This window comes from Rissa tridactyla, chromosome 8 (genome assembly GCF_028500815.1).
Source record: "Rissa tridactyla isolate bRisTri1 chromosome 8, bRisTri1.patW.cur.20221130, whole genome shotgun sequence".
NCBI lineage: Eukaryota > Metazoa > Chordata > Aves > Charadriiformes > Laridae > Rissa > Rissa tridactyla.
The window spans coordinates 30,026,837-30,051,462 of record NC_071473.1 but is presented as its reverse complement, the minus strand read 5'-3'; the positions used below and the strand labels follow the sequence as shown (position 1 = coordinate 30,051,462).

Here is a 24,626-nt window from a genome sequence, read left to right as displayed (position 1 = left end):
CTAACATTTTAACAATGTTAGGAGTACAAAAATCAGAATATATAAAACTAAGCAGAATTATGATATTCATTGAATAACATTAACCATATATCTGAGACTGCTATACCCATGCATATTGTTCACATCCACTTAGGAATTGTGTGGACATATTTGTGCTAAGAACATGCCTTATGCAACTCTACAAGAAACTGAAATCACTCCACACTGAGCATTATCTCCTGGACGTTTAAATAGTAAGGTCCTCTCCAACTTAAGTGGCTATAGAATTGGGTCCTTGAGACTCTTATATTTTATTTTTTTTTTATGCCAAAGCATTCTTAGGAGTTCATAAAGAGAAAAATGGGAGGAACATAAGAACATTGGAAGGAAAGCATTGCGATACAAAAAAAAAAAAAAATCTGTTTTTTAACTTTATACATACTTGAGTTGCATTTTTTTTTATTAATTGTATTTTGATACAATCCAGAGACCTTCAATCTAGGTCAGACCAGTGTAGAAAAGCACTGTAGGGGAACAGAGAAGCATATGTTTCCTATTTCAAAAAGAATATGGCAAAAGTCAAGCAATGTGCAGCAGGTAGATGGAGCACAGGACCAGGATGTATAGATCAAATAAGAATTAAACAACGAAGAAGTCAGGGTACTGAACTATCCGTGATCCTGAAGACATAGAAAAGACTGATAGTTGAGAGGCACTTTTAAAGAGCACATTTGGAGACAGCAAACATGAAAATGGAAAAATGGCTGAAGGAGAAATAGACAAGGTTACAGCAGTAAATGGAACACAGCCTTGCTCTAGACAAAATAGTGGCTTGATAACCTTCATGTGTAGATACGTATTTGTGCAGTACAGTAGGACAGGGGATTCAACTGTTGACTGCACGTAACTACTACTTCTCCAGAATCAGTTTAGCACAAAAAAAGACGACCCATAAAAGCCTCCTTTTGGAAAGACTGTGTTTACACATCTTCTTACTTGTACTTCTTTCAAACAGAGTTCTATGTCTGTAAAAGGATCAATTTTGATTTTATGAATGCTACAAATTGAAATAGGGAACTATATCATGGTTTATTTTAGTAAGCTAGTAGTGTATAATGCTGCTTCTGTTGACTCTGTAAATTTATACAGCTGAAAGTTAAGATTGTAAGTTCTCTAACTCCCATTGTGAAAAGGATGAAAGCTCTTACCATATTAATTTTTTGGCCAGTCATGTTTCTCTTTGCTCAATTAGCTTTCTTTTAAAATCTAAGAGTGTCTGCACTGAGGCAGAATATTTAGTCTGTTATTCAGCAGATTGAACTGATCCGTGTGGTTAGTTATTTAACAGACAGGGGTAAGTGATAAGAAGAAATAATGTCACAGCAGAGCAAGTAACACACTGTTGCTTATTCTAATATAGCCTCATTCTGGTATACCCTCTTTTCTAACTTTCCACTCCATCAACACTCATCCCATTCCCATGTATATTCCCATATTCTCTCCATTTTGTTCTTACCATCAATATAGTTATTATTGAAACTAATCATCAGCATTTTCCTAATGATAGTAAAGTGCTCCTGATGCTGTGTTCTGAAGTGTTAAAATGTGCTCTGGAACTTTTATATTAGTTAATACTTACAAAATGTTATTAGACAGCCTAATACAGGCAGTATGATTAAGGAAAGGTTGCAGACAAACATCTGTACTATCTTAGACAGAAGTAACTTGTGTTTGTGAAATGGGCTTTGACTGGGTGATTATTAGCATAATCAAGTAAACAAGTTCTGCTTAAACTACCCCTGTAGGAGCTCTGACATCCAAATAGTGGCAGATACACAATTTTTTCATAATCCACTTGGAAATATTTTAGCACTTTAAAAACACTGTTTAGGGATTTGGTCTATAAAAATATTGTCTCAGTGTAGGGAATTAATTTTGAAAATGAGATAATAACACTTGTCCAGATTTGAAGGAGACAAAAATGAACCAACTAATTGATTTTTGAAATGCAGTTTATAAATATATAAATTTGCCAGTTGCAAACGTTCTGAGTGAATGTGTAATAGAACTATGACAGCTGTTATTACTGTATTACAAATAGCATAGATGTTTTACAGAATCAGTGGAAGGCCTTTCCTAAATGGCTCACTAGCTAAGGAGCAGTGATGGAAGTACGTATAGCCAGCAAAAATCTCACTGGTAATGAATGCACAACAGTTTATTATGCTAAATCAAGGTTTAGTTTTAAACATAGTTATAGATAACACCATTTTTATTTTTTTTAAAAGATTCAAGAGCAACATACACCCAGATACCTATAATCACATCTATAAGTGCAATTCCATGAACATCACACTGTACAATCCTAGACTAGAGTTTTTGGTTGTCGTCTTCCCATTTTCCTCCCATTATTTTCATTACTTGGGCAACTGACAAATTAATCCATTAACTTTGTGGCAGCAAGTTTATGCTGTCTTTTATGCCAATACAAAGAGATAGTTCATAATCACTCTAAGTCAGTCAAACACGCAGTTGCACTAAAGTCCTGCCCTTTCCACTGTCCCAGTGCGTTTGCTCCTGCTATGCCCTTGCATTAGCTATGATAACCACAGTGGTTAAGATTAACCAAAGACTATTTATATTCTTTCCTTCAGAGAGAGAGTTTTCAATTGGATCAGTTTGTTGATCAGATTAGAGCAAATTCCTCAGTCTGTTTTATCTGGAAATCACCCCTTTGTAAGGGTGACATGACTGGAGACCCACCTTGTGGAGATGGCAGGTTCTTACACTGATCGTGAAACATCTTAACTTGACAATATATCTACTGCTGTCTGCCAACAGGACAAGCCTATTTTACATACATATACGTATATACATATTTTTTTATATATATACACAGAGATAAGTGATTTTGTGTTTACATCTAATTCATACACAAATCTGTACCACTGGTTTATCTAGTAATAAGCAAATCAAGTGTTGATTGGTCAGTACGGACAGATTTAATGATAGTTGGCAAGAAATTGCATTGTTGAGAGCAGTAGAGAACATAGTGAACTACATGTTGATAAATAAACAACTATGTAGTTCCAAACATAAGTCAGCTACTGCATCTGTAAACTAAAAGCTGCCTATATGATTTTCCTGAAAGCCAGTAGTAAGCTGATAAATACCAAATAGATGATTAAGTAAGGACATGCTTCCAAATATTCCTTAATGATTTTGCTGCTTCTGCAGAGAGATCCAAAGTCTACACTATAAAAGACTCTATGCTGAACACATGTACACATTTTCCATATTGTGTATACATTCGACTGCAAGTTTATCACTCATACACCACAACGTTAGAGTTCAGCTAGTTCAAACTGAAACTGGTAGTCCTGTAAGTGCAGCCTAAGCATAGCCTCACGACCTAAACACCTCTGCGTTGCCAGGTCTCTGGCAGCCGCTCTTTCTCTGTAGTGTGAGTAATAGCAAGTTCAAATCAAAGCCGAAGGCTTGGGCCTCTCCTCCTTTCAGGGCTGCTATCTCCTCCACTGCAGGTTGCAAAAGTAAGGAAACTAAGGGTCCGTCTGTTCCATCAGTCTGAGCCCAATGACTTTGTGTAAAGCAGCTACTGCCCACATTATAATCCTGGGAAGCTCCTTTTATTTGCCACATCGTGTGCTGCTTTGTGAGGCTTTGCTAACACTTCCTCCAGCCTGTGCTAAAGCTTCATTGTGGTAGTTGCTGTCTATGCCTCTTTTGTAAGAATTGTTTCTCATGTTTTTCTGATTTTTTGTTTGTTTGTTTTAAACACAAAGCTGGAGACATAGTCGGTTTTATCATTTGGCCTTTGTGGATTACTACTGCAATAGTGATTTGAATGCTCAGACTCTTATTTAAACTCTATTGTGCTATATGGCACCTGTCAAATAAAGGTTTCAGGTCATTTCTCTGAACATCCATCATCTTAACTTGCCAGACCTACACAGATATTTATGTTTACATTGCTAGGTAGATGTGTACATGGATTTACCTTTCACATAGCACAGAACTCAGCCAGCCTTTTTCATGCTGTATAAACTGCTGTGAGTGAGTCTGCTGCACAGGGCCCTGGAGAGCAGTTTTGGCACTTACTTGACACTCATCATATCCTTCTCTGTAGGGGCTTAGGAGGTGACAAAGCAAACTGTGGTGACAGCTGGGGGTGGCAAGAGGAAGTTGTGAGGATTAGGGATGGAAGGAAAAGGAGTAAGTGGCAAATGAAATTGAGCACTTTTCTCCTGTCACATCTCTTAAGCTGAAGAAATATTCTAGTTTTGCTTAAGGAAACAGGCAAGACGTCAAATAACCAAGGAATCAAAGATGTATGTATCACAGGTATGTAGAGGTGTACATACAGACTACAGGTGATCTCATTGGAGACTAAAATTAGCAACAACTTCATTCTGGTGAAGTAAAGGTCTGCGTATTTATTTGAAGGTTATAATGTCTCAAGGATTTCACTGCTTAATTTCCCATGACTTGGCAATAAAGTCCACTAGTTTCTGAAAATGTAGTTCATACCTGGATTACCTTTGCAGAATAGGCACATGTGAATTGTAGACTGAGAGTCAAACTTTCATTGAGCAGAGGTGAATTTTACCTGCCAGGTTTTTTCTGTAGGAGACAGAGTATTTTTTGAGTGAATTGTGCAATTCAAGTTTTGAGGCATCATATTAGTATCACATCACAGGAAATACAGAACGCATTTAACCGCCTTCATTCTGAACCTGGATTTTTAGATCCAGCAACTGCAATATGTTCAGATGTTATTTTCTCAAGGTTAATAATTAGTATTTTCAGTGAAGAAGGCCTTATTTTTGAGATTTTTACTGCCGAACTCTGTGGGAAGCTATTAAAAAACTAAGAGTCATATTATCATCCACATATAGAATCATAGAGTACCAGGTTGGAAGGGACCTCAAGGATCATCTCGTCCAACCTTTTAGTTATTCAGAAAGCAATCATGAGAGCAAAGTTAGGACAGAGAAACATGAGAAGAATACAGCTCCCAAAAAGGAGGACACAGAATATGGATCACATTCCACCAGGTCAATGTGATCTAAAGGGCAGCATAATGTCTTGCATAGTAACTGTAGTTGTACAGGAAATAAATTTAAGGCTACGAAGACTTACAAAATTTCAGACATTCTGGTTTAATTGGGTCAGAAAACTCAAGCAATAGCAAAATTCAAATGAAAACAAAACTGTTCTTTGGGCTGATGAATGCATTTTCCTTGGAAAAATTCTACAGATTTTTTACTTAAAGAACAATAAAGTAAATATAAAGTATAATTACCTTCTTGAACAAAGCAATTTGCAGAGGGAAAACAGGAACTTGTGATTTTGACATGACATGTTTACATTTCTATCTTAGAACTGAGAACATTCTATTTCTGAAACTTCTCTCCTTATGAAATGTTAATCAGTAAGACTCTATACACCGATCATGTAAATTCATCTGTTTACACTGAATGCTGTAGTTTAAGACAATTTTTCATAGGCTTCTCTTTCCTTTTAGGTAGGTGCAGCTAATACTTCCCTATAATTACTATTTCTTTGGAAAAAATGCAGGTTAATTTACTGAATCCCAACATTTCAAAATTTGTTTTGAGTGATATAATTATGCTGTGTATTTTTCCAGGAAACACTGAATAAATTGTTGGTTATAACTGAACATTACCAAATATAACTAGCATAATACAGTAAAAAAAAAAAACCACCAACAAAAAAAGACAAAATCAGAAAAGCCAGCAAACAGAAGTAATAATAAAGCACGATTGTAATAATAAAATGCTTGGAATTATATTAGAGAAGAATCGATATATGTAGTCTTCTAAATGTCACACTGACCTGCCAGTTTTGTGTGAAATACATTGTACAATTGAAATAACAAGAAAATTGCATTTGTTTTGGGAGAAGAATAGTAATTAAATACTTAACGCAATAGGGAAATATCTAGTTTGAATATTTTTACTATTTGATTATTTTACTCAATTCTAAATAAATAGAATCTTTCCATTGATGTAAGCGGGTATTGGATCAGACCTACTAGGAAGCTGTCTCTGTGTTTCAGGTAAATTATTAATGAGTCATATTTAAAATTATATTTCACACTTGGTCATGTGATACTTAAAAAATGACAGATTGGGATTCACCCACAAAGGGTTTTTTTGTTCCCTTTTTGGATTTTTTTCTATCCATCTGCTCTTTTTTCTTCTCCCTTCTGCTGCATTTTCAGAAATCTAAATCTTAATTTCTTATTTATTTTTTTTTTTAAGTAAAACTGAGATAAGCGATCTAATCTGTGAGGATACCATGTACGAACAGCTCTGAGCTTTGTTCTACTTGCTGTTTCTGAAAAGATGCAATCTTGAAAAATAAGGAAGAAAAAGGTAATTTACAGAAGAACAGTAACAGAATGGTCAGATACATTTGTTTTACAGATGAGAATGAGACTTAAGTGAGTAGCGATTTGGATTTCTCTGGTAATCAGAGGCTAACTCAAGTCACTTGCAAAGGACCAAATTTAAGAAGAGCGTTTGCTCAGCATTTCCTTAGTCAAGACATGTTGGAGTCATCCTTTCTCTCATAAGACCTATGCACTCACAGTGTTTTTTGCTGTTTTAATCCTGGATTACTACACCCGCACCAAAAAAAAAAGAAAGAAAACAAAGAAAAAAGCAAGAAAAGAAAGAGTAATAAGTAGCTCCTATGCCTAAACAAAGATGACATGTTTCATTCACAGGTATTTGGTTTTTTATATGTAAGAAAGAAAGGTATGTGTACCTGTAAACTGCCATATCTAAAATGAGCAATGGTTCTTTAAGATATTAATTTATTTAATATTTTAGAGATGACAAAATCTACCAGAACAGTTTAAGGCTCCTATTTGTCTGAACACCTGTTTCTATCTTTATCAGGATCATCTCCATGACAATGTCTCTCATAGTGTTTAGTTGCTTGCTTTGTAAAAGAAAAGTGTTAAATTGGGAGCATGCAAACTGAATCCAGACTTAGTAAAATCACATCACATGTTAAGTGTTCGAGTAGGAGTGATACAACTCCATCACTGCCATCCATTTATTTTGAACATACAGTGGATATTTTCATACATGGTCACCGGTAAGTTTCTGATGGGCCCAAAAGAGAAGTGTCCTTTAAGGACCATATAGCACCAACAGTAAGGGGGCCCACATGGCATTTTTGCATTGCTGCGGTTTATTTATTAAAGCCTTGATATTTGTGGAATATCCTGATGTGCAGTACTGTAAGTAGGCTTAAAATTGATGAAATAATTCAAGAGGAGAGGAAAACTAAAAGTCTCAAAAGACTAAGATTTCTCAAGGTCATGAAATAATAACTTTTGAGAGTAGCAAAGTCCAGAGGTACCCCTTGCACAGGCAAAGATTTTGAACACTAGGAATCCAGAAGGAAAGGAATCATCTTTAGATTTACTGTTAAACTAAAAGATAAAGTGACAGGAGGAGATGGATAATGAAAAAGGACAGGTTGCCAGAGGTAACACTAAATTAATGACACTTGGTGACAAAGAACCATGAAATTGTTAACAGTGACATGAAAGGAAGCCTAGAGAGAAGTCTATACGTTCTGTTTTGACCATGGTTAGAGTTAGAGGTGGTGGTGCTATGGGAGAGAACGTGTTCTTCCTGCAAAAGAAAAAGTAGAAGCAAAAATAAGAGAATGAGACTTTGACCAGAAGGTAGAGAAGTTTCCAAAGGAGAAGAGAAAATGACTAGTTACTAAGGAAAGGAAAAGGAAAAAAAACAGTCCTGAAGTTACCGTTCCAAATGATGAGAGTGTAAACAAGAAAGGCATGTTGAAAACAAAGGCCCATGTAGGGAATTAGAGAAAAGAAAGGAAACCACAGGTGGGTCAGCGTGCTGTTTCCTCAATGTTTTCAGGTAAAATAGTGAAATTCTGTAGTACAGAGAGGAAGACAAGACAGGGTGAATTCTGCAAGGAACTAGAGAAGAGGAACTGTTGAAGAAGGGATTGGAAATATTCTTAAAATTTGGATGTAAGAATAAAAAGAAGGAGGAGATAGAATGAGAGGATCGTGGAGAGTAAATTGCGAGCTGAGCATGGAAAGAGGTCTCAGAGGACCAAAAGAAAGAGGACGGGGGCAAGAAGGTAAATAGATGGAGAGCTACAAAAAACTCCTAAAACTACCCCTGATGCTGCAGATTTTCTTTAGTGTAGACACACTAAAGGGTGAATATAACTAAGGGGAAATAACTAAGGAGTTTTTGGAGCGAGAACAAGTCTTACTGAGGTAAACATTAATTGGCAATGTTACAACATGCAGAAGTTTTGTAAGGATTAATAAATAGCTTCAAATAGAAGCTCTGCAATCTTTAGCATTAAAATACTGTAGCAGAAAATATTTAAATTTTAAATCAACGATTTGAGGCACGTTGTTGTTCTGAGAACAGTAATTTCTAATTCATTCATGCTACGTATGCAGGGTACCCAGGCAAGCTGCTTGACCCTGTGCATGCATTGCCTGTCACAGAAAGGATAGATTCAATGAACAAAGCACTGTAGTTCTAGGAGAAGGATCTGTTACCTAACTTTTTTTTTAGAACTTCAACAGGTGATAGGGCCATGTAGTTGTGATAGAGGAACAGGGCATATTAGGTACATGAATAAGTCCTCTTCCTAAGGCAGTTTAATTACTCATGAATCACCAGCTGTCCTGTTGCCTTTCATAGCAAAGCAACCTTTCCCTTGAAACGAAAATTAAATGTTGAATGGCAAAGAGAAAAGTTGGTACAGAAAAATAATTTCAGAAAAGCAATAGAGAAATTATTCTGGTGAACAGAGAATAAAATTGAGCAGGAAAAAAAGAAAAACATATGGTAGCTTGTAATAGGTTACCTTTTGATCCTAACACTCTAATACAGAGTTAAATCCAGGCTGCAAGTTTGTTTCAAGTCTCTTTTTGACAACCAGTTGCCAACAGTATAAAAAAAAAAAAAACGCCAAACCAATGAAGATTCCTGCTATTCAGGTATGGCACAACTACATACAACTGAACAGAGTCTGGAATCAAACTCATGAAGCATACCCCATTGCTCAGAGTTCTCTGATATTCAGACTTATGCAGTAAAAAAGCCTTGCATAATGGATTTTCGTTGCAGTAGCTTTGTGCTGTATATATCCTACACGGGAAGTATTTTTGCCCAGAGGTTAAAAAGAGCTATTTTGACATGCAGTAAATTCACCTTAAAATATGTATGCTTTCCTTGCATGCTTTAGGGGAAAGAAAGAAAAAAAGAGAAGTTTTACCAAACTTGTCAAGTATCTTCTGTATGTAAGTTTTTTTTTGGCAAAGTTTAGCTTAGAAGTGCACTATTTCTTGATGCGTCATTCACATTTGATATATTAACTTTCTAACCTTGGGCAATAGATTTGCAACAGAAAGTGTATTTGCAGTAAAAAGTCAAGTGTGTGGTATTTGCAGGGCCACTAAAATGGAGAGGGAGATTGCTCTGAGATTTATTTTCCCCTTAGTAAGACATCATAGTATTTTCTGTTTTTTAAAAAGAAAAAGTTCTAATGACAAAGAATACAGATTGCAAATTCATTTTTTATTACCGCACCATTACTAGAATGGTGAATTTGTCACTGGTTTTCATGGGTGCAGGACTGAGATGATAATTTCCTTTTTTGAAATTGCAAGACTGATTGTGAATGGGGGATTTAAAAAAAAATATTATTATTTGATTGAAGAGCATGCATACTACCCACTACTGAGTCCCAGTCACTTGCTATCAGTCTTCCGTTAAAAATCTTTGCCTCAAAGGAGTGGAAAAAAGATATTTCAAAAATAATGTCATTTCATATTGCCATTGCTGTAATATTAAATTGCTGCCATGGGCTTGTATAAGTTTCACGAAGAAAGTTTTATGTAACTGAGGCCAGCTGATTGTAAAAAGGAACATGAGGCTGGCGCTCAGTCAGATTTTAAAACATATTTGTATGTATATACATAAAAATATAGATACACATATACTCTTTAAATTATAAGGAAGAAAGTTTTAATTAAGGGCTGAAATTTTTAGCATTTTGGCATTTAAAAAATTAAGTAAAGAAAAAGTTTGCTTTTCAATAGAAAATATTTTCTTGTGGTTGCAGGTGCAAACTTTTACTTAGTGCGACCTGAAAAATTTGGTTTGGCCTATTTTCTGATGCTGTTTTGTATTTGTTTCAATGGAAACAAGCAACACTTATCAGGAAGATACAGTATAAAGGGTTTAAGCACATACAGTTCTAAGCTACAGGGTCATTTATGCATCCTTGATCCTTTTTATTCTGTAACTTCTGAATGATCTGAGCTTGGTTCCTGCTATTTCTATCTTCATTAATACAGAAAATTTTTATGGTAACACTGATAACACCTGATCTTTATAAGTCCATTAGGTATGGTAACATCCAGTTACATAATCGAGCGAATGTAGGTATGTCTGGAAAAACCTCACTAGATAGATTAACTCACATTCACTGATTTAGAAGGTAACTTCTAAATAAATATACCCATAGAAAGAAAAGAACAAAAAAAATGGCCAGGTCTGGATGTTGTAGCCTACACTCTAAGCATTAAGGTGACCAAACATGTCTTTGTTACATGATAGTTCAAATTTGAACCAGACAATCTTACTGCATAAGTTGTTCTAGAGCAGTACTGCGAGAATTTAGTTTGGGAAAATAAGGACATAACAGGTAATACTGCATACTATAAGGGAATTAATTATTAGAAGGTGTGGAACCTGTGTTCTATCATATACATTCACAATGGTAGATATTATAAAGAATCTACAAGACAGCATTACACAAACACAGTTCTGCAGAGATCTTGAAAATATTCTTTGGTTTATTCATAATAAACAGATAAAATTGCCTATCAGAAAAAGACCTTACACCTGTCAGTTTTAATTATTCTACACTTGTTAGAAGCCATCTTTAAGAGAATGCAAAGCCACGTGCAAATATTAGATTTCATCAGCATAGTGCATGGCCAACGACTTCAGTAAGGACGTAGCTTTTAAAGACTGTGTTCTAAAGTACCTAGAAAAATGTTGAGACCCTGATCTCCGCAACTCCCTCACGTCATGCTCATACTGAAAGAATGGATTACCAAATTAGGAGGCTGTAAAAGAAATAGCACCTCTTCTGTCTTTCCAATAAAGTGGGAGGAAGCAAGCACCTTGCCTCCCCCAGTTACTACCATTTGCGTTGGGGTGCTGTCATTCAGCATGAAGAGGAAATGAAAAACTCAGAACTTTTATCTGTTCAGGGTTCATCATGACCTATGCAACCAATGACCGATTTCCTACCAGAAACAAATAGAAGCCTTCCCTAAGTTAAGAACCAGTAATGGAAAAGTACAGGTCTTACTGCTATTTCCTTCAGCACAAATATTGATTCTCATGGAACAAGCAGGCCTGGAAAGTCAAATGACGATTTCTCTGTGAAGCTCTAAACAAATCATAGCTCTGAGTATCTCAGAAACTTGCAAAATTTCAAAAAGATAGAGCTGCTACCCAAGACAGTCATCATTAAAATACACTAATCTTTTATTAGAAGCGATAAGAAAAAAAATGCCCATTTCCTCCCCCCGCCCCCCAAAAAAGCTCTGACAATAGCAGTTTACTTTAGCAGTTCAAATGCTTCATTTTTAAGCACCTATCTACACCCTACAAAATGAACTTTGAAGTTTGAAATCTAACAGGGTTTCACATATACTGGATTAGCAAATCCCAATAAAAACCATATTGGGTCTATATCACAAGGCTCTTTTTGTAGAAAAAAGATGAAATGTTCATTCCTGTAAAGATATATCTAAATAAATTGATGTAGTTTTCTTCAGAGTGGCTCAATTTGTACAGTTAACATGTTTTCTTGATTCCAGTGTCAAGAATTAGTAACCATAAACATTTACAGCTCCTAGCATGCATGTAGTGAGAAATACAACTCATACTTTCATTTTTGAAGGGATTATTTCTGCCAAACGTGCTATTTGCTGACACAGAAGACAGACAATTTGTAGATTTGAGGGTGCAAGGTAATACTGTTACTATAGTAAAGTGTAGCTATGGAGTTAGAATGACATTGTAAACAGCAATGGAAAAATGCAGATAAAATTAGTTAAGCAACCAGAGTGCAGACAGATTGGTCCCATTGATTGACAGTCATGAGAAGAAGTGCTTTGCATTAGTGTTCTTGGCATGAATTAGTATTTTCCTGATGTACTTTGTATTACATTAAAATGTACTACTCAAATTACATCTTGACTGAATTAGAAGAGTGCAATGCATACTTGTACTTTGGGTACTTCAAGATGAGTCTTAGATTACAGTTTGAAAGATTCCACTGACATCACTGTTCTTTGAGTTTAAACTAGGGAAGACCACTATTAACAGTATTTAATCTTTAAAAGGTTAAACCCCCCCCCCAACTACACTGTGTTTTCAAGAGAATGATGAAAGTTCAGTCGGTTTTGCCACAGGTATACCAGCCACTTATTTACTCATTTTCAATGAAGCTGAAGCAAGAGTCGGTAAAGAATAAGACCTGTTCTTTCACTTCCAAAAGCAGCTTTTCATGGAATATAAAATGCCTACCACATACACAGAAATAGTCAGAAGTGATTAACTGACTGCATATACAAAATCCTTATGTTCATCAAACATTTCTGTCCCAGTAACCACCCTCAAGGAACAGTGTTTTAATCCTTCAGCTTGAATTTCTTTTGGTCAGGGTGAACTGAACTACAACTGTCTTTTACAGGTTGATAAAACCATGAAGCACAAATTGTTTAAACTACACTTTTAAATTACTTACAATAGAAATATAGAAAAAACCTAAACCTATTCCACAGGCCAAATGATCTGTGTACACATATACTGTCACCCTATACTGCATGTGTGTCATTTCATCAAAACCATTTGCTTGGAATCAAATTGCAAGTAATATTTATCCTGCAACAGAATAATCAAGTTTTATAGAAGCACGTGGCACTGAATTTCACTCTCTAGAACCATCCCTACTAACTTGTACTAAATTCAGTCCAGAAAAAGCTTGTTAAAGCCCTTAACTGCTTCTACTACTAAATGATCTTAATATTGCAAGCAAGGATCAGAATTTATTTGTTTTATGTTCCTGAAATAGTCCTTTTCTAGGTTACACTTCATAGTGGGAAAGACAGAAAATGGCAAATACTTGAGGTAAAATTTTAATCGTGAAAAGATTACAACAAAGGTTCAAGTGGAATGAGCGTTCTCCCTAAAAATCCAAAGCAGAGTATTGGGAAGGAACAGTATCTGGAGGCTTGTGTCCTTATCCCTGCCAGTGTCTCCTTCAACCATTCATTCTTAGCTTTCCTTAGTAAATAGTAACCTTTAAGAAACAAGGTGACATATTCTCTGTCTGGTAGCCACAGTATCATGAAAGTGTACATTGATTATAGGTGCATATATAATGTATTTCCTGCAAATGTAGAAGGCTGATGTAGTTTTTACTCACATTTTAAAAAGTCAGGGGAAGGAGAAGGAGGAGTGGAGCCACAGAAGTGGTGTTAGCAGCATTCGTAATCCATTTTGCCATGGAAACTACTGCACTGTGGAATCCCAGTCTGCTGCTAGCACAGGTTGCTAAGGAAAGAGAAGTAGACAGCTGTTAGAAGGCTATCAGAGCAATTCATAATGGTACTGATAGGAGGGTGATTAGCTCCCACATCCTTTTTCCTCATTATCATTAAATCATGGCTTACTGTTAACATGTTGTTCTTTCATGATAAGTGACTACTGTAATTTTCTTACTGAAAAATCTGAGAGATTAGTTTAAACTGTGTGAAAAAGATCACCGATGTTATGCTCCTTTTAAATAACATCCCTTACTTCAATAGCTTGTGCCACTTTGTTTACCTACTGAAATATGTCCTTGAAGATTAAGTATATACGCTTAGCATGTGGCAGCTGCCAAATCATAGTAAATGTTTCCCACTAAAAACTGTCACTGCATTAATAACACTAAGTACCTTGAGAAATGTGCAGAAAAGAACTGAAGCAGAGCTCAGGCCCCGAGACCTGCTCACCTACTAATCAACTCCTGGACATGCTTCCTTAACTTGCTTTAAGGCTAACAACTATACAAATTCTTCTTCTGTTAGTGGCAATGACTCCTGCAGTCTTGCAGTATAACGCTTAGTCTATATTTAAGCTCAATAAAAACCTAGAAATAAGTTGCTCTTCATCTGATGGGCTTTTCCTCGAGTTTGTTGGCAGTTTCTAGGACATTCCTTTGGGCCCAAGCTCTTTTGAGATACGCAGCTGCAGCTACTTCTAGTTTAAAAAGCAGAGGGCAGGTGGCTTCTTCCTCTTCGTTTCCAACTGCTCAGAGATCTTACCACAGAAGGAGTAGAGCCAGATAAGGTGGAAAAGCTTGTCTGGGGTAGGGGTTGCTTTTACAGCTGTGTCAAACCTGTTATTGCACAGAAATAAATTCAAAGTTCTGTATGTTACAGAGCTTAGTTCCAATATAGATTCTGAAAAATAAGGTTTGTTTTTGCTTCCTCTGAATAGAAAGCAGTGTAATTCTCCATTCTACAAGGAACACTACAATAAACCACACCAAAGCTAAGTGACTAGCTAAAATTAACTGACCTCACTAAGTGAGTCAGAGAGCCTTCTTTTTATGATGTGCTGCCCCTGTCCTACAAAGTGATATGCTTAAAATTCTGGTAGTAAGTAAGCAAGGATGAAAAAATTACATTACTTGAGATGCCGTCTATTCTGGGCTCATAACTAAATAATCTTCCAATTCCATAAGTGTACAGAAATATATGATATTAGTCAAGTATTTGAAGGGAAGAGAGAGACTATAGATAACATTAGATTATACAAAAATTGTTTCAGCAAAGGCTTCACATGCAAGAAGGGAAAAACTAAAGTCAGGATCCTGCTAGAAAAACACAACAGCACATGTAAGAACAAGCAATTGAAGAGCAATCATTTGATGAAAGACAGACTGCTGAAAAGAAATGCTCAAATAAAGATCAACTTTGATCTTTATGAACAGAAAAGGTATATGCAGTTTTGCAACAAATACAGAGAAAGTGAGAAGTAAAGAAATAACTCACTTGTCTGATACCACTTTATTCTTTGGCAATAGTAGAACAGTTTTCAAACTGAGGACTGACTTGTCAAGAAGGGACAGAAATTGTGCTGGGTGAAGTGATTCATGGCTGGAGAAGAACTGGGATTGGTGAGGGAGATCCAGCCAGTTGGATAGAGCAGGGACTTGAGTGGAAGTGGAATTAATGCTACACTCATCCTACAGCAAGCAGCATAGCTCCACAACTCTGTAATGGCCCAAGTTTTTCTATACAGCCAATGCACACCTTCCTTTTCCCCTTGCCAGACCCTGCATCAGTTTTCTTCTCTCTTCTAGTCCATAGAACTCTTGCATGAGTTTCAAACTGAAATGAGGGACCGAAACATGAAATACATCCTGACAAATCTGGGGGGAAGGGAGGAAAAAGGATGTTGCTATTGCTTTAATACAATCTGGAAGGGGAGTTACTTTCTGTGCAATGTTGTATGATTGCAGTATAGTTTTTCTTTCAGGTCTTAGTATTTCATTATGACAAAAGTGAAGTTCAGGGGGGGTTTGTTTGGTGCATAAGCATTTGATGAAAGGTGAACATAAACAAGTGAACACTTAATTGAGACATGAATGCTTATTAGAGATATGAGCAAGATAGAAAAAAGAAGAATCATTAAAATGTCAGTTTTACAGGAAGGGAGTTAAACTGAGGTGGAAAGTTTAACCTGAACATCAAGGAGATTTTCCTTGCAAAGATGCAGATATGAGAATAGCCTTCCAGTGAAAATACCAAAAATGTAGATGCCTCTGATTTTGCAGTATAGAGTGTCCAAGTAGTATGAAAATGATTCTGCATGTAAAGGGGAAAAATGAAATGGTTTTTGTTTGCTGGGTTTTTTTGTTGTTTGGTTTTTTAATCTTTTAACATTAGTCATTCAAATCCAAGTCAGCTTTTGGCTGAGCACTCTCTATATGTTCCTCCAGTTATATATAAGGAACAGATGATTAGGGAAATAAATTATTTTGAAAAAATAACTTCTTATCTTTCATATTCAATTCTAATACTTCCTTTTTATTTCAGGGTGCAAGTTGAATTCTATATGAATGAAAACACATTTAAAGAGAGACTAAAGCTCTTCTTCATCAAAAACCAAAGATCAAGTAAGCAGTTGGATTAATTTCTGTTAAGCATAATTTTGATACTTTGAATAGAATCCAATTCCATTGAAGGCAACAGCAAAGTTATCATTAATTTTATTCTGAGCTAAAATTTTACCCCATAGAGGAGTCAATTTTACATAATATCCAAAATAATTCAGAAAGTATTACTTAAATCTAAAAATAACATACATATTTTGTAGGACCAAATAGATAGTGATGCGATTTTATTTCTATATTATGATCAAGCTGACTAATTTGCATGGATCTGACATTGCAATGCTCATGGACCAGTCGTGACCTTATGCCTAAGAAAGCAAAGAGCCTCTAAGATGCTGGAGGAAAAAAGTTGCAGAAGTACCTAGCTTTTTGAAGCTTCAATTTTACTAAGTATTCCTAAATGAATTTCAAACTTGAGATGAATTAAAAAAAGGAATTTGGAAAGAAAACTAACATATCTCCTTCTCCTGAATGTGGTACCTCAGAAATGTAGTCCTTGTCTTTATTCTGATTTAACATCATCTTCACTGGCATATGCACTTAAATTCATAGGCCATCCTGGAGGAACTAAGATATTAATCTTTATGTACATCCATGCAGCTGGTCCAAGTGGATGAACCATTGTATATTATCAAATCTTGATGACACCAGTGGAATTCATAGCTGAGAAGGGCAGTAACTGACCTCAATTTTCCTCTGTGTAGCAGGATTGAATTTACCGCCATTTTCCTTACACCCGTAAAGAACTAAAATTGCAATAGCTTTATACATGAGGCTTTTAGAATAGAAAGAATACCTTTTGTCTTTTCTAATACATGATTCCATGGTTTTGTGTCTGGGAAAGGACAGAAAGGAGAAAAGAAAGAACTTCACTTTTTCGGTGTCTCAATCTAAAAAATCACAAACAAAATTTGTGAGACTAGATGAAGTTTTTAAAAATAAGACACACCATATCTATGTGTAAGAGCTAGTAGTAAATAAATACTAGTTTTACATCACAGAATCACAGAACTTGATCTTTCAATTGTCTAAGCTTCATTAACTTCCCAAGTGTGATAAGCAAAATATTCCCCAAACGAAAAAAAAAAAAAAAAAAAAGAACAGAAAAAAGGGACTGTACTTTTCAATTTGAGCCTTGGAATTATTTGCTGGTTTCCAGCTGGATAATCAGTTCTAACAAAGCTGCTGGAGGTTCATGCATGGGAAAAGCTCTATTTATTACACTTACACACAGAGGAAAACTCATCTTAATTCAAGTGCCTAAATAGCGTAGAAAGCAGAGAACTGCCTCTGCTAGTGAATGATGTGGATAGTCTTCAGAGTGTCTTTTCTTCTAAACTTCAGATGGGATATACGTTTTTTCACTTTATTATACATTTAACTAGATTTGGTTGGTAATTTTAATTTCAAATAAAAATCTTCATTACAAAAAAGTTTCTTATTCTGTATTAGCGCACTTTAGACTGTCTTATTGCATATTGGCCAATATGAAAAGAATGTGTACAAAAACTCAGTATGCATAAAACAAAGATAGATGTGTGAAGAACAATTTCATACTCCATTTTATGTTTACAAATCTAACTGTGTTGCAAAGAATGAATTTTTGTGTGTAGGTTGTGGAGTCTCCCTCCATAGAGACATTAAAAAAACCCATTTAGATGTGGTCCTGGGCAACCAGCTCTAGATGGCCCTACTTGAGCAGGAGGTTGGACAAAATGAGATCCAGAGGTCCCTTCCAACCTCAATTATTCTGTAATTCTTGTCAGAGGTAAATGAGTTTAACTAGATTTACATTTTAAATGTAATTAATTGCACTGCAATTTCTAAAATGTTTTCAGTTCTCTTCTACTTTCCTCCCTGCGACTTTACATGTCTAAGTATTTTATATCTTTATAGCCTTTTGCTTCTGATGTCGTTGATACAGTGTGTAAATTGAGTAAAAGATAAAACAAAAAATGCATCCTAAACTGGAAAAGACTATTACTCCTGGTTAGAAAGGCAGTCTGGGAAGCTGTAAGAAATAAATAGCCTTCCTTTTTGTTCCTGATCTAGTCCATGAAACAGGGATTTGATGCACTCTTGTTTACTTACTAAGAACATCTATAAAGTTATGACCTGGCTCACTGTAAATCTTTTTTCACTGATAAGATAGGAAGGTTCCAAATAGTATCTTCATGCTTGAGATAAGTGATTTGGGTTTTTTTCCCTACTCAGAACTTAACAAGATTTAAAACATACATGTCTACAGATACATATTTTGATGGAAGAACTGCAGTCTCTGTACATCTTAATATAGATACATTTATGACCATCAGCACAAAAATTAAACCAGAAGTTAATTAATTAGTATGAATTCATGGCCATTCCTCTGCCAAGTGCATACCCTTCTGGCTAAGCACATTAAGAGAATTGTCATAAAGACATCTCTATTAAGTTGTGATTGGGTAAGTGTGATGTATGGGTCCAAAGGAGAGGAATGGTGTGGAAGTTTATTTGAAATAAGCAAGACAGTGGAAAGCAACTGTTAATTCATCATATCAGAAATGGGTTCATTTCCAATGACAATACTATAGACAAGTAGCACAAGAATTTTTCTGCTTGGCTTGCCTGATGATCGCTGGAAAACTCCAGATTCTGATGAATTTTCCTACAGTGATGCCATATAGAGCTGAGGTACGTTTTGTAGTAGCATACTGTGGTTTTGATTAACAAATGAAAACACAGTAATGAATTCTTTCTGTAGACAGCTAGTAGAGACACTGTCATTATGAGCACCTTCTTTTCATGACAGGTCCTCAGGAGAGGATGCAAAGAAAACTCTAAGAGATGAGACATGTTTTTTTCTGTTGCTGAATTATGCAGCCAGTTCACAGAAAGTAAGTTGGAGAATGAGGATGCTTACTGTACTTATAGTAGCATATGGCATGCGCATGCCATTTCCCACTAGAATCCCACAGGTTAACCCAAGCACTGCTACTGGTTTTCATGTTGCAAGAAGCTTAACCAACAATTAGACATTAAACAAGGCAATTTTCAGGAGAAGCAAATAGGAAATACAGCAAAATTATTACTGTGCTGAATGAAAAAAAATAAAATATCCCCAAATCAAAGCTTTAAGAATTAGTGAGTTTGGTCAAACATTCCTTCTGCTTATACATATATTGGTTCTTGTCCAAATACTTACAAGCTGAATGCTCTAAAATACAGTCTCCAAGAACCTGCTGCTGCGTTAGTAACTGCTACTCATTCCAATGTACTCATTCAATCCTCCATGGAAACTGGAGGAGTCTGTTGCCCAGAGGTATCAGGGAGTTGATAAACAAAAGATACTGCCCTTTAGATCTTAGTCGGTGTTCAATGAGAACACTGAACACCTTCCTTCAAATACTAAATACGTAATTGCTGTCACTGAGAAAATAATTGTCAGTAATATCTTTCAGATAGTATAACTAAATCAAACTACACGTTCACCAAACAGTTTTCGCTAATCCTTAAGACTTCACAAGTGAATTTAACACATCAGAGTGTAATGTCAAGTGGTTTGTCAATCAGAGCAGTAGACTCTAGAATTTATATGAATTTTCTGCAGAATACTATTCTGATCTAAATCACATCAGACCAGTTGCGTGAAAAATCAACTGTTTCATTCGTTAATCTGGTTTTGGAAGTATTTCTGTAAACTGATAAAACAAGCCTTCACCTGTGTCTAATGTTAACCTAGCTTCCACCCAACCTTCTGCAAGCAAATGTCTAATCAACTTCAACCAATGCATGAAAAGCATTTTACAAAGGTGTCAGCCAACCACCCAAAAAAAAAAAAAGAGAGAGAGAGAAGATGACATATTGGTATGGCTTGCTTGTACTTGCCAAGATCACACACTGCATTATCACAGCCTAAAATAAGTCTCAAAGGGAAAAAATAAGTGAAGTTTCAATTCAGTGGAGAGGGAATAAAAGGTAACCATTACCAGGATATAAATTATTAACAGTATATTTTGATCCAACTCCTAAAGCCAGCTGCTACTGAGACGATTTTGCTGAAAAATAAAAGTATGTTAGAGACTTACAAGAAAGAAGCAATCAAAGGTGATCATAAAATCTTCAGCTGCTATCTCTGTCACTTTGATTTAGAGCAGCTCTCTAAATCAGAGGATTAATCTACAAAAATGCTTGTAAGGGAAGCATCAAGAATTTATAATAAAAATGAAAGTCACAGTCAGTACTAGTTAAGTATGATTTATCACTCTGTACGTAAAAATGCCTGCAAAAAGTAGCAAATACTTGTTCTAACTGAGATGGAAGCATTAACATTTGATGTAGTTATATTTATTTCACAAAACAAACAGATTTTGAACTGTTCTTATCAATTTCTTCTTTTAAGGAAGACAAGGATGTAACACCATGGTTACATGGACATAGTGAAATTACAGTGTCATTAAACAATACATAACTGGGTAACAGTGTACGATTCATGTAGCTGATTACAAGTTTCAGGACCAGTGTCAAAACATAGAGATATTCTGTGCAAATGCCCCTGCTAGTTGAACAATCTGGCTATGAATGGAAAAAAAGTAAGTCAAGCAGACCATGTTGATCCACTGACAGCACCTAAAATAGAGGACAAAGATAGTCAGCCAGCAAATGGAAATATGAAATGCTTTCTCTGTAACAGAGTAATAAATGAGAACCTATTTAAATATCTTCTCTAGTGGCTGCCCCCTCCTTCCCATATATGAAATCCTTTATCTCCATAATAGTGGAAGAAGTGACATCCCCAACTACGATGCTACAGCAGATTTCGACCAGAGAAAATACTTATTTGGTAGTCCTACATCTGGTGTGAAACCCCTGCCTTATATTCTGTGTGAAGCAGCCATTCCTTTGGAGATATCCAAAGCCTGAAGCACTTTTAGGCACAGCCTAGAATAGATCTATGGAGCTTAAATATTTGAATACTTGCTTGGTAGTTCTAGATCTTTCAGGACTAAGGTTTGTGAGTTAAGAGTTTTAGGCACCAGCCAGGAGCATGGGTCCCTTGTATTTATGTAGCTTTTAATCAGAAAAGCACCATTTTCTTTTAGCATTTAAAACAACCTATAATTTCAAATGATGATTAGAAACCAGGCTATTATCAATGCAGAAAAGAAGCATTTCACACCAAGATTAACTTATACAGAGCTAAAACACATAAGAAATAAACAATATATTTTTTTTACTTATCTAAGGAAGTTAGACAACACAAAATTGGTAAGGAAAAGAAATCCTGGTGGGCTTTTTTGTTTATTGGGAGTTAGGTGTATTTTGCTTGTTGGTTGCTTTTTTGTTTGTGGTTTTTTTTTTGTTTTTTTAACATTATCTGCTCTTTTTCTAATAGCCTAGTTGTTATGGCAACCATTCATACTCTAGCAGACTTCCACAAAAGGGTTAGTACAGACAAACAATTCATGTTTTCTTCAGCAACAGCTCAAAAAAGCTGGAAAAAAAATTAAATCATAGCATTGTCCAAGAAAAGTACTGGGGTTCTTCCTAATCAAATAATAGCATAACAACACACTTACTTACCAGCCTCTCAATCCATTTAGTACTTCAACCACTGCACTCATAGAATCATAGAATTGTCAGGGTTGGAAGGGACCTTAAAGATCATCTAGTTCCAGCCCCCTGCCACGGGCAGGGACATCTCCCACTAGACCAGGTTACTCAGAGCCCTATCCAGCCTGGCCTTAAAAACTTCCAGGGATGGGGCTTCCACCACCTCTCTGGGCAACCTGTTCCAGTGCCTCACCACCTTCATGGTGAAGATCTTCTTCCTAACGTCCAGTCTGAATCGACCCATCTCTACTTTTAATCCATTCCATCTAGTCCTACATCCTAAAACCAACATCCTAAAAAGTCCCTTACCAGCTTTCTTGTAGGCTCCCTTAAGATACTGGTAGGCCACTATAAGGTCTCCTCAGAGCCTTTTTTTCTCCACACTGAACAACCCCAACTCTCTCAGTCTGTCTTCGTAGGAGAGGTGCTCCAGCCCTCTGATCATCCTCGTGGCCCTTCTCTGGACATGTTCCAGCACGTCCATATCTCTCTTGTAGTAGGGGCTCCAGAACTGGATGCAGTTCATGTTGGGGAATAAATAATCTGTGGCTAATTACTCTTGATAGGACAACAGAATCACTAGGTTAATGTTTACAAACCTAATTGCCAATAACAGCTGTGGGGCTTCTCATGGTGGGGACCACAGCATTTTAACCCCTAGTTTACAGAGGACAAGATGCTGTAAAATTCCATCCAGTTCTCATGTGATAATTGCAACTTCACAGTTAAAAGTAGTAAGCAGTGTTATGTAATAAACCTGAAGACTTCTTTCAGCAATTGTGTGGTAGAATAGTTAAGAATCTATTTTCTGTTTTTCTTTGTTTGCTGTAGATTGCATTTTAATGGGAGAGGAACTAATAGATATAAAAGGCAATTTATCAGTTTTGTCTGTAAGGTGTTCATTTTGAACTTAGGACTGAGTAAAGTCAAAAAGTATGTAATATTACCATAAGATAATTATGATTCCTTAAATGAGAAGATATACATGTGGCTTTGGGTATGCATAATGAAGCTGTAGTTCTTAAACCACAGAAGTGATTATATTGAGTTCAGCAGACCTGCTAAAGTATTTGCAACACAACAATAAAAGATACAATCTTTACTGTGACTGGGTGCAAATGAAGTCACATCTGTGTAAGACTCAGTCAGTGGTATTCTGCTTTGGACAGAGAGGCTCAGCCATGCAGAATCAGACTTTCAGTTCACAAGACTGAAAAAATTAATGCTTAAAATGACCTCCCCTTAGTTAACCTTAGTCAACTGACAGTTTTCACTTAATTAGTGAATAGAAACTTAAAACCAAGAGTTAGATACAAATATTTACACTGGCAAAATTTTAGGACTATTGAATTTAATAACAAGACTGAGAATTTAAACTGTAATCCTGCAATGACTGCAAAAACTGATTAAAAAACATTTAAGTTCCACTGTAGTAGACAGCATTGAAATAAATTGCCCATGTGATAGAAGCAAGTGTCCAATCCTGTCTTTGTGCAGTAAACCTATGTTTGTGGGAAATACTGCAATATTTTCTAATATATCCTTTCAGCTAGAACATTTCAATATTCACATGGTCTGTAGAATATGTTATTGATTTGGTTTTGTTGTGCATTCAGCATGACTTTCAGCTGTCCTGGTTCTTGGATGCATAATTACGCAACTTCAACCTTAAATAGCTACACTTTAATATTTTATAAGTTGGGATAGTATGAATATATTCTGTATGAGAAGCTACTGCATGAAGACTTTCAAATATTAATATTTAAATACATGCCATTGTATATCCTCTGCCTATGGTTGAAATTATGTCTTCTTCGTGTCACTGTATCTTGCATCTCAAATACCGTATGTAGTTCTGGTTCCCCTTTCAAGAAAGTGGACTTGTAAAAAGGCCTAACGAATGGCATTACAGGCGAATGGCATAGAATAGCTTTCAAACAAATGACTGAGTAGTTCTTTACATTAAAACAGACTGAGTCTTAACCCAGAGATTTCTAGAAGCTGTAGAGGTGTATTATATGTGTATCTGAGAGGCTTATTCTTATGTTCTTCTGTATGATATGCTAATTGCCCATATCAGGGACAGGTTACTGGCTAGATCGACCTTTGCTCTGTTGCAGCATGGCTATTCTAGTTCCTTTTAGTTTTACCTTAAAAGTGGATTAAACTGTAAAGAACCTGAATTTATTTTTATATTTTCCTTTCTTTTCAAAATAGGTCTGAGAATACGATTATTCAATTTTTCTCTCAAGCTATTAAGCTGTTTCTTATACATAGTTCGTGTGCTCCTGGATGATCCTACACAAGGACTTGGATGGTAATTGTGGTTTTTTTTATTTCTGCTCTCAAAGCATTGTTTAACTTACAAAAAATAAACTTAATGAATAAATGTTAGATATTCTGCCAACAGGGATTTGGTTTTATGTCTTACAGATGTGCTTAAAGAATTATAAAGCTAGTCTTACATTGTGAATGGATATAAGAACCAAAATAACATTATTCTTTTTTCACTTTACTGCTAAAATAATCCTGGCTATTTGCTCAGATACTGTGCATCAGATATAGTTGTGCAAACTTATATCTTTTGTTTGTATTATTACAGAACATTTCTATGTATCATATTTATGTTTGTATTCATAAAAATAAAATTGCAAATATCTGGTAGCCAGTTTATGCAACAATAATTTTAGGATTTTACTTAAATAATTCTACCTACATAATTTTACTTAAGTAATTTTACTTAG

At 35.7% G+C, this 24,626-nt stretch overlaps 1 protein-coding gene and 1 long non-coding RNA gene across 8 annotated transcripts in view; one reads left to right on the top strand and one right to left on the bottom strand.

The window, feature by feature from the left end:
* The window catches only part of KCNT2 (potassium sodium-activated channel subfamily T member 2), a 146,371-nt gene that overhangs the window by 17,778 nt on the left and 103,967 nt on the right, over nt 1-24,626 (top strand). For 6 of the 7 annotated variants that reach the window (XM_054210800.1, XM_054210803.1, XM_054210801.1 and 3 more), the window contains 2 exons: nt 16,214-16,293; nt 24,100-24,199. In XM_054210800.1, coding sequence (XP_054066775.1) covers nt 16,214-16,293; nt 24,100-24,199 — 180 coding nt within the window. Of the gene's footprint in view, nt 1-16,213; nt 16,294-19,081; nt 19,167-24,099; nt 24,200-24,626 lie in introns of all 7 variants that reach the window. The other variant, XM_054210806.1, reaches the window with a different exon arrangement.
* Nucleotides 4,527-24,626, bottom strand: part of LOC128913382 (uncharacterized) — a 33,396-nt gene continuing 13,296 nt past the window's right edge. Inside the window, exons 3-4 of the long non-coding RNA XR_008467929.1 lie at nt 13,552-13,679; nt 4,527-4,620 (exon numbers count right to left, since the gene is read on the bottom strand). This is a non-coding gene — a long non-coding RNA (uncharacterized LOC128913382). The remainder of the gene's footprint in view (nt 4,621-13,551; nt 13,680-24,626) is intronic.